This window comes from Ursus maritimus, unplaced genomic scaffold, assembly GCF_017311325.1.
Source record: "Ursus maritimus isolate PB19 unplaced genomic scaffold, ASM1731132v1 scaffold_1, whole genome shotgun sequence".
Classification (NCBI taxonomy): Eukaryota; Metazoa; Chordata; class Mammalia; order Carnivora; family Ursidae; genus Ursus; species Ursus maritimus.
Window position 1 is genome coordinate 9,881,510 of NW_024423343.1, and position 16,597 is coordinate 9,898,106.

The 16,597-nt window shown below is 43.6% G+C and overlaps 1 protein-coding gene across 1 annotated transcript in view; it reads left to right on the top strand.

Moving 5' to 3' along the window:
* DNER (delta/notch like EGF repeat containing) overlaps positions 1–16,597 on the top strand; it is a 239,418-nt gene that overhangs the window by 143,391 nt on the left and 79,430 nt on the right. Inside the window, exon 9 of the mRNA XM_008690561.2 lies at positions 6,855–6,968. Coding sequence (XP_008688783.2) covers positions 6,855–6,968 — 114 coding nt within the window. The remainder of the gene's footprint in view (positions 1–6,854; positions 6,969–16,597) is intronic.

The window sequence follows — 16,597 nt, forward strand, 5'->3', positions numbered from 1 at the left end:
AGCACATTTTGCCCATGCTGTTCTGGTATTATTGCATAAAGAGAGGTGAACACTAACTTGCAAGGCATAGTTGATTTTAGGGCAAAAGCTTTAGGCAAGTTGACTCATTTGTGCTAGGAAATGTTTAAGTGTTGAGGATTCAGATTAACAAGACAGACAAGGTCCCGATTCTTAGGGAATTTGTTCTCAAAAGGAAACCAACAAAGGAAGGCATTTCAGGTAATAAATATAATGTGAAGGAGTTTGAAGGAACTCTGGGGGGACAATAGGAGACTCCAGGACAAAGTCCTGCTCCCATGGCTCACCTTCTAGGTGGGGAGGTAACAAGTCTACGTGTGTATTGTCGAGTAGAGGTAAGTGCCAGATGATGAAGAAAGAAGGGCTTGAGGCCTGCGGTCTGAGCAGGTAAAGATTTCTGGGCAGAGACCCGACTGATGGGAGGGGTGGCCATGGAAGGGCGTAGCGTCAGAGGAAACACTCCGTGCAAGGTGATGGTGGGACTCCGGGGCTGAAGTTGGTGGTGGTTTAGAGTGGCTTTCGTGTACAGGGAAGACTATCTGAAATTATCTTTTGTGTTTGTTCCCTTGTAAGAATTAAATAAACATAAATTATAGTGATTCTCAAGCTCCCTTAAACATCTCAATGTATCTTGGCTTAGCCTGATCTTTCAATTAAATTCATCAATCAAAAATCAGTTTTTCAGTCATTCAACTGAACATTGTAACTGGAATCAGAAGTCCGATAGACTGTCATGCATCCCATTCTCGTAATCCCAGTGTGTTCTCTGCACATCCGTACGTGCAGATTAGCCAAACCAAACACCAAGGGGTGACGCCAGGGCTTGATCTCTGACATCACATCGCCATCTGTGGATGCGGCTCTACCTCGTTCTGGGTTAAAAGACTCAGACCAGGAAGGGGTGAGCTGTGCTATCCTCAGCTAATTGCAGTTCTTGACCCAGATGAATTAGAGCTCGCACTCAGAGGACCGAAGCTGTTTCTTGGGAATGAGATTTTTGGCTGTCTCCCAAAACCTGGGCGTGCAGGCCATTCTCAGGTCGATGAGGAACACACAGAGGCCACCCTTCTCCTTTATTGCCTCCAGTGGCTGTAAACCGCAGTCCGTACTCTCCAAATGGGGTTGATTTCATATGGCACAACCCCTGGTTCAAGAGACATTTTAACCCACTTTTATGAATTTAATTTATTTTTTAAAAATTTTATTTACTTATGGGGCACCTGGGTGGCACAGCGGTTAAGCGTCTGCCTTCGGCTCAGGGCGTGATCCTGGCGTTCTGGGATCGAGTCCCACATCAGGCTCCTCCGCTAGGAGCCTGCTTCTTCCTCTCCCACTCCCCCTGCTTGTGTTCCCTCTCTCGCTGGCTGTCTCTCTCTGTCAAATAAATAAATAAAATTAAAAAAAATTTTTTAAATTTACTTATTAGAGAGAGATTGGGCACGAGTGGTGGGGGGGGCAGAGGGAGAGGGAGAAGCAGACTCCCTGCTGAGCAGGGAGCCCAGTGTGGGGCTTGATCTCAGGACCCTGGGGTCATGACCTGAGCTGAAGGCAAATGGCGCCCTGTTTGGATTTTGTTTGTCATCCCCTTTGAGTCTGTAGCGGACTTCCTTCCCTGCAGAGCTGCATTGCAGGTCTCCCTGTCCGGGCTGGAGACGACTTTAATGCACTGTCTTAGGTCCTCTACTCCTTCATGTGATTCATTTGTAACTTCTCCCACCTTCACTTCCCGCTTTTACAGATGAAACCGCACAGCACCTCCTGTGGTCCCCCTCTCCTCCCTAAGCTTGTTGCTAATTTTCTTCCCGAGCTTGTCGTTACATGACAGTTTCAAGGTCGTGCCGTGCTTCTCTTTCCAGGCAGGACCACAGGTGCTCTTGTTGTGGGCTGTACCCCTCACGCGTTTTTGCGTGGTCCTGAGGCCGCAGCATGAAAACACCATTAAAGACTGTGAGAAGGAGCTTGGTGAGGTGAGGGACAGAAGGACGCCCGGGCGGCTGCAGGGCAGTCGTCTATGGGAAGAGCGGGTGGGGCTGCAGGGGCCAGGGCCCGATCACGTGATGCCTTTTAGCCAAGAGTCAAGTGTTTGGGTTTTGTGCCAAGCCCTCTGTGGAGGGTTTTAAGTATAAGAGCAATAGGATGTAAGTTATGTCTTGAAAAGCTCTCTCTGGCTACTCCCCCGCGTATTGTAGGATGGATTGGAGGAAAGCAGGAGTAGGGCTGAGGAGGTGGGCTGAGGGAACCCTGGCTTAAGTCCTGGTGAGAGGCAGTGATGCCTAGAACCAGACAACATGAAAGTGTCACGTAGTTGTGACACTAATTTGGAAAGGAGTCTGTGAATGCTTAGGGTTTGGCTAAGAAGGGGCCGTATCCCTAGTTCCCAGGAAAGAAATGAAGATAGTTACTGATTCTTGCCTTGGTAGTTAGGTATAGACTTTTGTCCTTGGGGAACCTGAGAAGACTTGTCTCTGTTGTGGATCTTCAGGGAAGTCTAAATGGTATTCACGCCTTTCCCGCATACTTCTGGGCCTTTACATGGGCTTTTCTTCATGCCTTGCCAACATTCCCTTTGGGAACTTATGACCTTGATCTTTAAGTCCTGAAATATCCGTGTGTGTGTGTGTGTGTGTGTGTGTGTGTGTTAGAGCAAATTCTCCTGTAACAGGCACAGAATGACCACTTATCACCCCTCTTATCCACTGTGTTGACATAATCATTGCTTTACTCGAACATCTTCCGCAGGGTCCTCTGGATGTCTGGGGCTGCTTCGGTAGGATAAGAAAACGTCCAGAGTCAGTGTGGTTACTTTATTCCCCAGAGAAGAGATCAGCTTCCCGCAGGATAGAAGAGAGAACCCAGGCAAAGCCTCAATGGTCTTGTAAAATTTAAATTCCTACCATTCAGTCATTTAGTTTTGACGTTTCAGTTACAATAGCAAAGAAGAAAAAGATGCAGGAAGGGTAATTTATGTTTGCCTCAGATACGCAGTTCGGTGTAATATATATAGGTCAATGTCAGGGTAAGTCGCTGCTCTCTGAGGGTCTAAGAAATGACTCAGTGGTGTTTAAAGTTCCCTTAAACCAATTATAGGACACTCGTTCTTGTCCTCCACCTGTCCTCTCCCAGGTCTGGCTTCAGTTGGCTAGTAGGATCAATGCAGTCAATGATGGGACTCTTGGACCTTCCAACTAGCACCTGCCTTGAGACCAACAGGAATGCCTGGCCAGGTGTGGACAAGCGTGAGGTCCTGAATTACAGCTCAGCAGACCACAGGCTGGTTATTGCCAGTAGCTGACCAACTGGTCACCTGCAGCTAAGGATGCTTGTAATCCCATAATCTCAGCCCTGTCTCCCTCTCCCATTCCTCCCTCACTCCTTTGTTGTTTTTCATTTCCAGTTATATTGGACCCAGAGGCATGTTAATATATACATTTGTTAAAGGTCTAGCTAATCACACACGGTCTTTTTCTTTATATTTCCATGTTTCCCATATTTTAAAAAAATCTTTAATAGAAAGCTTGAAACTCAGGAACCAAAAGCAATGATACAGTGACTGGTCTCTGACCTGTGTTCCTCATTGGAGAGGACTACTGGCATTTGAGTCACAAAACTCTCTTGTACTGGATCATTCCGGGCAGTGCAAGACTTTAGAGTCTCCGCTGCTAAGGACCGGTGCCCCCCCTCCAAACCATTATGACAATCTCAAAAACCCCACACGCTGCAAGTGTGGTTTGGCCTCTTAGGATGAAATCTTACTAAGCTTGCATGTGTAAATATTGGAGCACTTAACAGCACCTAAGATTCACCTTGCCTATAGGTTTAATTTATTAGATCTATTGCATAATAGTGAATTAAACTCAGGGGAAGATTTGCGTGTTACTCGACAACTGTGGCTCTTAAAAAGAAATTGTTGAAATTACTAAATGTAGTTTAAAGTGTTTAATTAAATTTGTAAATGGGACCAAACATTAAAGAGACCATTAAAAGTGTTCTTTAAAAACAAAACAAAACAAAAACTCCTTTAGTTAAGGATACATATTGATGTCTTGACAGGTGAAATGAAGTTTGCTTGAAGTTGCCCTAACAAGGAAAATATAAAAATATGAGGGAACTTTAAATGGACAGAATGTTAATAATTGTTGAAGTTAGGTGGTAGATATGTGAGGGTTGTATAGTAGTCTCTCTATGTTTATGTTTAAAATTCCTAAGTAAAAAGTTAAAAAAAAGTGAATGTTAACATTTTCTCTAAAGAACTTTGAAGGTCACGGGATCCTGAATTCTGCTCACATTCTTCCTGTCTGGTAGGGATGCGTACACCCCTCACAGATGATATCTAATTGGCTCCTGGCTATTTTTCATGCTTTTGTGTGATTCTGTGGTCACAGTTTTTGTTTTTTTCTGAGGGCAGGGTTCATGACTCCGTATCTTGTGAGCACACCTGTCTCTAGGAAGTCGCCATTTGTAATTGGTCACACACACACACACACACACACACACACACACACACACACAGAGTACATGGTAAGCCCAAGAGTAACCATGGTGTTTACTTTACATTTGTCTCCGTGTCTGTCTGTATCTACATTTTCTGTTCACCCTTCACGTTAAATACATGTTTGTTGAGGATGTGGTGCATGTTGCCTTAGGCATAATGATACATTGAAGGGTTTGGGCTCAGGAGTTTGCCTGTGTGGCTTTGTGAGAATTCCTAAACTTTCTAGTCCTCAGTTTCCTCGTTTGTAAAATGGATATGATTATGATACTGAACTCATAGTTTGCAGTGAGGGGGAGTTAATATATAGAAGAAAAAAAAGAAGTGTTCTATTATAAATATTAGCTAGTATTTTTTTGTCAAAAAGTTATTCGTAGCACCCTTTTTAAAAAGATTTTACTTACTTATTTGAGAACGAGAGATTGACAGAATGAATGGGAGGAGGGGCAGAGAGAAAAGCAGGCTCCCTGCGGATGTGGGATTTGATCCCAGGACCCTGGGATCATGACCTGAGCTGAAGGCAGATGCTTAACGGACTTAGCCAACCAGGCACCCTGTAGCACTCTTCTTAAAAACAGTTTGCTCTCCCTCATTCTGAATTTAGAGCTGTCGTTTGAAAATATATTAACATAATATTATCATATTAAGATATTCTGTTCTGCAATTTTTTAAAAAAGATTTGTCTATTTTTGGGGGGGGCCTGAGGGGGAGGGAGAGAGAGAATCTCAAGCAGACTCCCTGCTGGGCACAGAGCCTGATGCAGGGCTTAATCTCATGACCCTAAGATCATGACCTGAGCCGAAATCAAGAGTCGGATGTTCAACCGATTGAGCCACCCAGGTGCCCCGCTGTTCTGCAATTTTGAAATAGCTTTTTGTCCTGGTGTTTGGATTTTTAGTTTATACGAATATTTTACTCATCTTATCATATTCACTAATAAGCTAGAATTTCCTGGACTGTTTTAAAGCATGGAAGGAAGAGTTGGGTTGCAAATAAATGCCCCCACATTCACAATCTGTAATTCATGCTAGTTTGGCAGGTAGTTGAAGCTCAGACAAATCATCTGTCTTCTAATAGCATTGGTTTAATTTTGCAAATCTCAGATTCAAGTGCTAATGACAGTCTTTCAAAACTAATAATTCAGAGAGATGCGTTTTTATGTACTTAATGTACATCCTAGGAAGGTTTAAAATGTTACAGTATGATGATAATTGTGTAGAACGTTTCTGTGCATAAAATTTCTGATAATAATTATCTCCAGATTATTAAGAGTTCTGTCACTCAAATCACAGAACTAACGGCAGCTCCTCTTTCTATTTGACATCTTCTATTTTCCAGATTTTCCTTCATAACCATTTTCCACTTTAAGAGGAACATATCGGCATATTATTCTTTCAAACTTGCCTCCCTGGAGGGCTTTGTTTTCAAAGTTAATAAAGAATTTGGAATTTGTTTAAAGCCTTTTGGTTGCCTTCTGATGGATGGAGGTCCCTATTTCCTCCCTTCACATGTGTGGTTCTGTTACTATCCAGTGAAATCACCACTGGACTCTTGCTTCACAGAGAATTTCCTGAGTTGGATATGATTCAAATAAAATTAAGAATAATATATTAATGTGCTTCACATTATGTGTGTCTCAGTCCCTTTATCTTTAAAATGAGGGGGTGGGGCATGGCATTAAACACAGAAGGGTTTTTCCAGCTGTAAAATATACATTAAAATCTTTTTAATACCTAGTATTCTTCCTGATGCTTTTTTTTTTTTTTAAAGATTTTATTTATTTATTCGACAGAGATAGAGACAGCCAGCGAGAGAGGGAACACAAGCAGGGGGAGTGGGAGAGGAAGAAGCAGGCTCCCAGGGGAGGAGCCTGATGTGGGGCTCGATCCCAGATCGCCGGGATCACGCCCTGAGCCGAAGGCAGACGCCCAACCGCTGTGCCACCCAGGCGCCCCCCGTTTTTTTTTTTTTTTAAATAGATATTGGGATGACCTAGGGAAAGTGGCCGTCTCGGTTAGGTCAAGCAGGTCATTGTAGATTGTGTTTTGCCCTATGTCAGAAGGAAGCTGGGACTCCTTCGTTTCTGAAGGTTCTAACTCGTATTTCGAAGTCTCTCCTTGCAATAAAGACGTTTGTAAAGGAAATGATTTTTGAACCACGATTTTAAACTGCGATGATGGTTTCTCATTGCAAAACCAAAGTAGATCAAGGAGTGGCTGGGGGGCTGTGTAGCTCCAAGCTGCTGCTTTTGGTGGGTGGGTACCAGGGGACTCCATCCACTCCTGGGGCAATTCCCTGTGGCTTTGAAATAGCACATTTTATAAAACTTCTGTCTTGTTTTACTCAGGTTACACTGGAGAGCTTTGCCAATCCAAGATTGATTACTGTGTCCTAGACCCATGCAGAAATGGAGCAACGTGTGTTTCTAATCTCAGTGGATTCACCTGCCAGTGTCCAGAAGGTACGTATTATTGCCTAGGAATACCTTTGCTTTCCACTTTAAATCATAAACTACTTTGATCAGCTTTAAATTTCTGAAAGAATCCATACAAGAGAACTTCCTATTTTGTTTACAGAATGTTTGAGTATTAGACATAATCTAGGAATTTCTGTGATTTTTATTTATACATTGAAAATGAAGAAATAAAATACAATGAATACCTATGATAAGCTTTTTCCTAAATGTCACATGCTAAAATGTTCAGAATGTTACTTGTTGTTGATACCAGTTCACATAAAAAATATTTCAGTAGAAAGTTCACCTGCTTTTATTTTTAAATTGCCTGTTTACCATCTTAGAAACTTCAGGTTATCTGGAAAGCCACGTCTTTTGAGCTACTTTTATTTTAGACAGCTTTTGCTTTTAGAGTAGTTTGATCTGAAGGAGCAAGCAGAAAATCATAGCTATCGAGCTGCTGTGCAAGGAATGGTTCGGGACGCAGAGGAAGGTCTCGTTTCTGCTTGGAGGGATGTTATGGAAGTGATCACTTTAAACTTCAATGTCGTAAGAATAACCTGATATTAGAGGGTTTTTTCCCTTAAAACCAGCATGTAAGCTCCTGATCCCCGGAAGTGACACTGACAACTATATAAAGTACAGAGACATCCTCTGCAGAGAATAAATGTAGAGTCTGAGCGTAGGAAACATCTCTGTCCCCCACATTATCCTCCCGCCCCTGGCTGAGAGGCTGCAGGGGGTCAGGGGACAGCTGCTAAAACGCACTGACCTTCCAGGTGGCCTGAGGGCTCAGGGTTGCCAAGAGCCACACCCGCGATCTGCAGCACTTCCTACTCTTTCATGTTCCCGAGGCCCGAACTAAAGAAGTGAATCCTGTCCCCCAGCTTCTGCTCGCCTGCGCAGGGGTAGGAGCTGGAGGCCACGGCCAGCCTGCGTATCCCTGCGCCCCTGCCCCAAGCTGGCGTGTTTGTGGTGTATGTGGTTACCAGGACAGTGGAGTTCAACGTGCTTGATGAGCCCCCCCTTTGACCCTCCCCTTGAGTCTCTGAAGCAAATGGGAGAACTTGGCAATGTCGGAGGGGTCGAGGGCTGAGCAAGCAGCGTGTTGCAGATTTTCACTGCCTCTCTAATGCCCTGGGTTGATCAGCTGCTAGCGAAGTGGTTGTTGGCTGTGCTTATGGTCAAGGGCGGGCTTCAGGGTCAGCAGCTGATGGACCACAGGGAAATCATGAATCCCCACACCCCCTCCCCGACCCTCCTAAACGTGGGCTACAGTGATACTGCAGACTTCACAGGGCCATTCTGGGTACAAATATGATTTTTGTGAAAGAGATTTGAAAACTCCAAACTGCTTATTTTTACAGTTTTGATTGCCACTGGAAAGTTAAAATGAAGCCACAGAGGCTCATAGAGGTAGTGACTTACAAAACTCACACCAGTGGGGTGCCTGGGTGGCTCAGTTAAGTGTCTGACTCTTGATTTCAGCTCAGGTCATGATCTCAGGGTCATGAGATCGAGCCCCGTGTCGGGTTCCTTTCTCAGTGTGGAGCCTGCTTGAGATTCTCTCTCTCCCTCTGTCTCTCTCTCTCCCCCTCTAAAAAAAAAATTTAAAAAAATTTAAAAAGCTATCTGAGTATTAAAAAAAAAAAAAATCACACCCGTAATAAAGGCTGGCCCTTGAAGTAGAACCGGGAAGTTTTACTTTTCTCCATTTGCCTAGTGAATGAAGGTGGCCGAGCACTTCCTGTAGGCCAGGCACCGTGCTGGGTGCTGGGACTTAAGGGTTAGCAAAGCTGGACGGCCCCTCCCGTGGCGCGTACACAGATAAGTATGTAATGACAGCAAGACTGGGGCCTTGAAGATGTACAAACGGAAGCTGGTCAGTCCTGGGGAGCTGGGACTGCTGCCCACATGGGGAGACCTGGAGTGAGGACAGGAAGGAGGAGGGCGGAGTTGACGGCATCACCGATGAGGGAAACAAAGAGGAAGAAAGTGGGTGATGGGAGGCTGAAGTGTGCAGGGTTTCAGGGGGCTTTGTGGGCCAGGGTGGGGCATTTCATTTTCATCCTGAGGGGGAGCCAAGGCCTTAGGTCTGGAGCCCGGCTTCACCCTTTGCTCACCAGTCCCGTCTCGTGGGCGAGTGAGCTCATGCCTCTGTCTGTCTCAGTTTCCTGGTCTGTAAATTGGGGAAATGATACTGCCCACTTAATCGTCGGGATTTTTTTTTCAAGATTTTATTTATTTATTTGACAGAGGGCACACAAGCAGGGGAAGCAGCAGAGGGAGAGGGAGAAGCAGGCTTCCCGCTGAGCAGGGAGCCCGATGCGGGGCTCGATCCCAGGACACTGGGATCATGACCTGAGCCGGAAGGCAGATGCTTAAGGACTGAGCCACCCAGGCACCCCAATAGTCTGGATTAAACGAGGTGATGCAGGCAGAGTCCTTCACACAGTGCCTGGCTGAGTCCTTATTCCATATTAGCTGCTTCATCATTATTGTTTTCCTAATAATGATTACTATTAAACTGTTGATGGATATAGACTGAAGAGAGAAGAGTGGGAATAAGGAGAGAAGTTTGGGGATTGTTGCAAAAGGCCAGGGAATAGACGTGGACTGGTGGGGGGGAAGGGTGGAACTTGAGAGGTCAAACGGGGGGGGCCTGAGGTGAGTGGATTATGCAGGGCGAGGGAGGGGAGGGCATGTCTGTGCCCTCTGTCACTCTGCAGTCGGTTGTGCCATTCATGGAGAAAAAGAAATGTGGAGGAGAGGTGTTCTATTTTGCATGTGTTGAGTTTGAGGGGCTTTGTGGCATCCAAGCGGAGACGTCAGCTGGGCAGTTGCTGTGTGAGTCCGAAGGTTGGGGCGGAAGTCTGGGCCAACTCCAAACACAGACACGTTAGCCCGTAGGTGGCATTTAAAGCTGGGCATCCGGGGGATCGTCTAGCGAAACTTCTCCTTTATCCGGTGGCCTGTCAGTTCCTCCATGCTGTCTAGAGAAAGCCTAGAGGAAAGGGTGATGGTCTGGAATTAAAAAGGATGAAGACGGATTTCCCAGCAGTCTTTGCATGAAGACTTCTGTTTAGAAGTGTACCTTCACTGAAGACGGACCAGGAGAAAGGGGCTTTAATTATAGTTCTGAAGGATTCATTGCCATGTCTTGGAGCCTCTTAGTGGGAGTGGAGGCCAGGCTGGCATTTTTAAAGCAGCCCCTCCCACTGGCTTGCTCTTTGGTGCTGGTTGTAGAAAATAACATTTATAGAGCACTTTACTTTAAAAAGCTTATGTCTGCAGGATCCTTCTCATATCAGCCACATTGTGAAGATAAGTTTGGAAAGGGTCTCAAGCGCACAGAATGTTCTGGATTCTGAGCCAGCGTGGGACCCTTGCTGCCTTCTTCTCTTTCTTTCTTTCCTTTTTTTTTTCCTCCAGTGATTAACGTTTTGTCACGTAGCTTTATATGTATGCATTTACATACATGGTCTGTGTCTCTGGGAAGTAATTTCAAAGTAAATGACAGACATCATGCCCCTTCATCCCCAAATAAATCAGTTTGTGTTTTCTGAGAATCAGGACATTCCCCCTCATATCTTACTGTGCATCTAAAAAATGATCACACCTAAGAAGACTAATAATGATTTCCTAATATTGCACGCTGTGTGCCCTTTATTCATCTCCTCCTTTATATGTGTTAATTCTGTCTGCCCTGCTTCCGCGTGTTATCTTGTGAGGGCGGGAAATACCCTACCCGTGGAGTGCTTAGCTCCATATGGCATGTTAATAAGAGGTTCATAAAAGTCAACGCTTAGACATCACTCTCTATGTCTCCCAGCTCATCTGACCCTCACAGCAATCCAATGAAGCAGATGCTATTAATATTTCCATTTAACAGATTGGGAAACTGAGGCACAAGAGATTAAATACCCTGCCTACGATCACATAGCTAGAAATTTAAACACAGGCAACCTGGCACTGGCCTTCTTAACAATTGTCCTATACTGTTTCTAAATACATCCTTTAAAAGAAGTTTCATCCTGTTTATTTATTTTTAAAGATTTTATTTATTTATTTAAGAGAGAGAGAGAGAGCATGAGCAGGAGGGTCAGGGGGTTGAGGGTCGAGCAGACTCCCCACTGAGCAGGGAGCCTGATGCGGGACTTGATCCCAGGACCCTGAGATCATGACCTGAGCCGAAGGCAGACGTTTAACCAACTGAGCCACCCAGGTGTCCCCCCATCCTGTTTATTTTTTAAAGATGAGCTTTGTAAGCAGATTCATGAGTAAAATAAATGCAAAGTTTGTTGGATTCTAAAACTTCTAAATGTCCCTGCTAAAAATTCTTAAGTCTGGGAAAAGCTAGACAATTTTTTTTCATGTATTTATTTAAATAAATTTATATAATTTATAAATAAATATATATTTATATATATATATTTATATATATATTTATATTTATATATATATAAATAAATATCACACCTGTATATATATAAATTTATATATATATTTATATATATATACACATAAATATACAAGTTTCCTTTCTGTAAGTACAGTGAAATCCTTTTATAGCAATTCCGTCCTAGTCCGGAAAGCTGTTAAAACTGGGTTTTCCCTCCAGTAGTGCTTTCAACTCTGCGTACTCATATGCTGGCTCTTTTCCATCCTTTTCACCTTCATTCCTTTTCCTTCAAGGATCCTTCTCCCTCCAATCCGGACCAAGTCCTTCGAGGTTGGAGTCCTTCCTGGGTATCTGTCTCTTTGACTCTCGCCTTCTTTTTAAACCCTTTGCAAAAGTTCAAAGTCAGGCCTGCGGGACAGCTTGTTGCGGTGACGATCATTGAAGCTCTCCTTCTGGGAGGTGTCTGCTTTCCTCCTACACTTAAGACTTTCATCCTCCATCAACAGGTTCTGTCTTCTCTCTGAATTTCTACTTAACTTTCACTGGGTCCACAACCATAAAGTGCCATTTCAGATTATGGGGACCGTGGAAGTGCTAAGAAACAAAAGTAAAAATGTCTTGAGTGTTTTCTTATCTGTACCTTATTGAATGACAACAGCACAGAGAAGTAATTAGAAGCTGATTTTACTGCCTATGTTATTTACTCTGTACACTGATAATTGTCTTTATGTTTGGTTTAGAACTTTGAGAGCCTTAAATTTTAGACTAAATGCATTATAATTCTGAAGACGTCTAATTATATATACTTACCATCACTGCCTATTGGTATTTGAATATGCAAACTTAAATATATGAGTATATTTAAAGACATATGTAAATAAGATCTGGATATGACTGTCTAGCCATCATCTTTGTTTCAGCATCTCCATTTTTATTTTTTTTCTGCCTCAGAATTTGAGGCAGAATACCACACAGACTAATAGGGAATAAAAAAGAACTTAGTAGAGATGAAAACGTGCAGCAGGAAAGCACATTTGTTGGTTCTACAGGTGTGATGATTTGCACGGTGCAGGGTTGAGTCGAATCTAATCACTTTTCTGGCATCTTCCTGGGCGTGCACCACCAGAGACCAAAGTCAGAGTACGGGGCTTCAGGCACTATTTTGAGAAGATCTTATTTTATCCGGTATATTTTACAACCATTAGTCTAAAAGTATTTTCTGGTGGGACGCCTTCTGATGGGATTACAGGCACACAGAATCTGTATTAACAGCTCTTTGTACTATAGTTCCAAGGGCAAGTATTGCAACCAGGGAGGGGACCCGCTCCCTTCGGTCCTAGAACCATCAGAACACCACACTGGATTCCACTGTCAGACATGCAGATCTTGTAACCTGGAAACCCCAGAGCCATGGACGGTTGGAGTCCTTCTCTGAACTGGAGCTCCGGAGTCCTGAGTCTGGGGCCCGTGAGGAAGCCGGGGGTGGGGGAGTGGGTTGGTCACAAATGTGGAGTATTAGGGTCACATTGCTTGTGTTTGAATTCTGGACCTACCCCCTTCACAGCTCTTTGCTTCCCAGAGGCTCATTTTTCTCACTTAGAAAATGGAGATGATGTTAGGACATCCATTGTAAGTTGGTGTGAAGAACAGGAAAAGCCCTCAGCTCCATGCTTGGCAAATGGTAAATACCGAGTAATACTAACAATGATGAGAATGAGGTTGCTGATGGGGGATTTAGTCACATCACCTTGGGTGAGTCGTATAATTTTTGTCTCTTCCAGCCATTGTTTTCTGTTGCAAAATGATGAGAATTGACTATTACCTTGAAGGGACCCTATTCCGAAAAGCCTTTGATTCAAATCTATCCATTTAAGAGCCCCTTGCCGAGTCAATAAATCCAGCTCGTTGTTTCAAGTAGTGTTTACAGAGAAAAGTTTCATAACCTCTAAACGACTCCCTAAAACGTAATGTTGGCCCACAGGCCCCGTAGGTTAAATCCCACTGCAGCAAGCTCCAAGGGTTTATCCAAACTATTTTTGTTTTTCTACGTTTTATAGCCTTGAGTAATCAAGCCATATAAATCCTTTTGTCCAACTCAAATGTCAGTGGTAATGCTTTTCATCTTAAAGGGATTTACAGGCAATAGCCACACATGTCATAAAAACTATCCCGAGATAATGTGTATTGTTCAGAAACTGGGCACGTTACCCAGTAAGGATTTAGGAGTTACACGGTCCTGGGATTTGGTTGTTTTTCCCCAGTATCCTGATACGTAGGGGTTTGGTGAAAGCACTCTCTGAGGACCTTATTAAACTACATGTATTTATATAAGAAATGTGCAGCATGTCCTCATAAAATTACCAGGCCTGAGTAAAATACTGCTCTTATTCTTTTAAAATTTGGCATTAGCCCTAAATCACCACATCATTTAGGAATTGTAGCAGCTGAGATCCTTGGAGTTCCAAGGATCCCATAGTTTCACCTTTTGGAAACAAAGCAGGCTTTCAGGTTTATCAAGTGTGAGTAAAACTTAATTTCTATGTTTGGTGCCTGCGGATTAATTTTTGAGTTTCAGCTGAGTTCATATTTCTTATCTTTTCTCTTTCTTTTTTTCTCCCCCCACATAGCAGAGTTTCTCCGAGATTGTTTAAATAAAAGTACCGCAAGGGATTTTGCCTGCTTCTCCCATTAGCAGTGGGATGACGCACTCACTTTGGTGCATGACCAGGGTTCTAACATTTTTAGCTCTACTTCCTCTTTGGGAACCATTCGGATGCCCAGGTCAGTGGTGGCAGATGACAGTTGGAAGTTAGAGTGTGAAAAGTGAACGAAGAAATAAACAATGGTATATCACTGCTTTTCTTTTTAAGAAGAGGTAGGGGATACCTTATAGGTAAATATCAATTCCGATTTCTTAAGGCGTGTGTCCTGATCTACACATGAAAATTAGTTAGTGTTCTTTTTCTTTGTCTTGCTCTTTTGTTACGTACTCAGTGAACTATCCTCCGTATGAAATTATTGGTTAGATACATACATGTAAGACAACGTGAGAAAATCTAGGGGGGACAATCCTCATTTTAATCCGAGACTAGGAAGATCAGTTAGTGTTCTTAAAACCTTTTGGCTTAAAAAATTCAGGTATATGTCCTGAATTTCAGCTATTCTCTCTCTTGTGGCTTCAGGAATCACAACAGCCTCGGCAGTAACCGTAACAACGAGGAGACCTGCCTTTCGTTGAGTGCCTGCTCTGTGTTCGGCACTTGAAGTTCTTATTTGGGATAAGCTAGCGGTTAACAGCTGAGGTGTGGGTAGACTTGGCGGCTTGAGTTGTAATCTGTGTTTGATCACATATTACTTGGTGACCTTGGGCAAATAAACCTAAATTTTCATGCCTGATTTTCTGCATCTGTACAGTGAAGGTGGATTAGTGCCAACCTAATGAGGTTGTTGTAAGGATTAAATCAATATACAGAGCTCAGAACAGTGGGCTTAGTGATATATTAACATAAGCGTTGCTGTTTAATGCTCACAACAGCTGTACAGAGAGGATCCCGGTGGACCCCGGAGATAAGCCAGGTTCGTCTGATTCTGGAGTCCATGTTCTCTCTGCTGTACTAAGCTCCTTTTGTGGTCAAGGTCGACCTTGTGTGACAGCTAGCTAGTTGGGTGCACGTCTGCTGTCCCTCACGGGACTCCAGGCTCATTGAGGGCAGCGATGCTGAACTTTCTTTTGTATTCCTTAGCACACCTGGCACTTAGGTACCTGGGAGCCTTTTGCGGAATGTCTGAATGAGTAAATGTCACAAAACTGTTGCAACATGGTCATTTTGTATGGGAGGAAACTGGCGCCAAGATGAATTAACCCACGTTCACTAATGTAACCAGGTGACTGTCATTGGTTAGACTCCAGCAGTGAAGGGGGATCAGGTCTCATCCAGTAACCCATTCAGCATGATTTACGGGTCATCAGAGACTTGGGCAGATCTCATATACAGACTTTGGGGATCCCTTCCTTCTCTGGCTCTCTTCTTCCCTAGGACCCTTTCCTACTCCCCATGGTGAGCCTGGACCAGGTGCCTTCCTGGGGTCCCTTTGGGCAGAGAGAGTAGGTTTACTGCTAGCATCTTTGTGTCCCTGAGCCATTGTCACAGCTGAAGCGGGATGGAGCTCCCCAGATGGGAAACTCTTTGATCAGAACTTCCTCCAAAACCTGTCTGCTTTCGTTCACTTCCCAGAGCCACATAGTCGGGGGGTTATTTGGTCTGGAGTCTGCAGTTGTTATTTGTGGAATAATCTGTGAAAAAACTTACTTCTTCATATCGGAAGCAGAACGTCCGTATCATTGTCTTTAAAGCAACAAAGATCCTTTATGACAGAAATATAAATATCCTGAAAGTAAGGATAATTTTTTATTTCTCCCTGCAGCAGAATTTATCCTGTATATGTATATACGTGTATATTCCCTATTTTAGACAGTCGGAAGAGGCTGGAATGAAATTTTTGTCTGACTTGGACCAAAGCACCATGCGATGCGGTCCTGGGTCTTACTGTGAACAGTTCAGATCTGGGCTCTGGGTCCTGTGAGCACGTGAAGGTGGGATTGACAGAGACCTGCCCTAAGAGAGCTGAACACACACACCGCTGTGAAAGTAGGAGAATGTCGGTTAATTACTTTATCACTATTTTTGGTTAAATAAACTTTTCTTTGACTGGTTTTTCCCCAACCGAGTTCTCATCTCCTGTGACCTGATGTCATACTGATAGAAGGCTGCTGAAAGTAGATGCTTAGGCTTCCCCTTCTCGAGGCATTTCCCACTGCTCTTCTTCCTAATTGCCCCAGTTATATTTAATTGTGATCTATATGAAGGACCTTGTCCCTTCCTCGCTTTCAACTCTTGGTGATGCGTCTGGTCATGGTACAGCAGAGCATGCACGTGGACTGATCTCACCACCGTCCCCTCTCACTGCACTTGACTGTCACCCTCTGCTCTGTTACAGCCTGGGACTTTATATAACACTTTAAATAATTTTATCATTTTCCCTTCACAATCAGAGAAACCTATGCTCAAATGAGCTCAAAGAAAAAAAAACACACCTATAATTCCATCCACCAAAAGAGATCACTTTGAGTTTTAGGCAAGTATATTTGAAGTCTCTTTTTAATTTAATTTAATTTTTTTTAAAGATTTTTATTTATTTATTAGAGAGGGAGAGAGAGAGGGAGAGAGCAGGA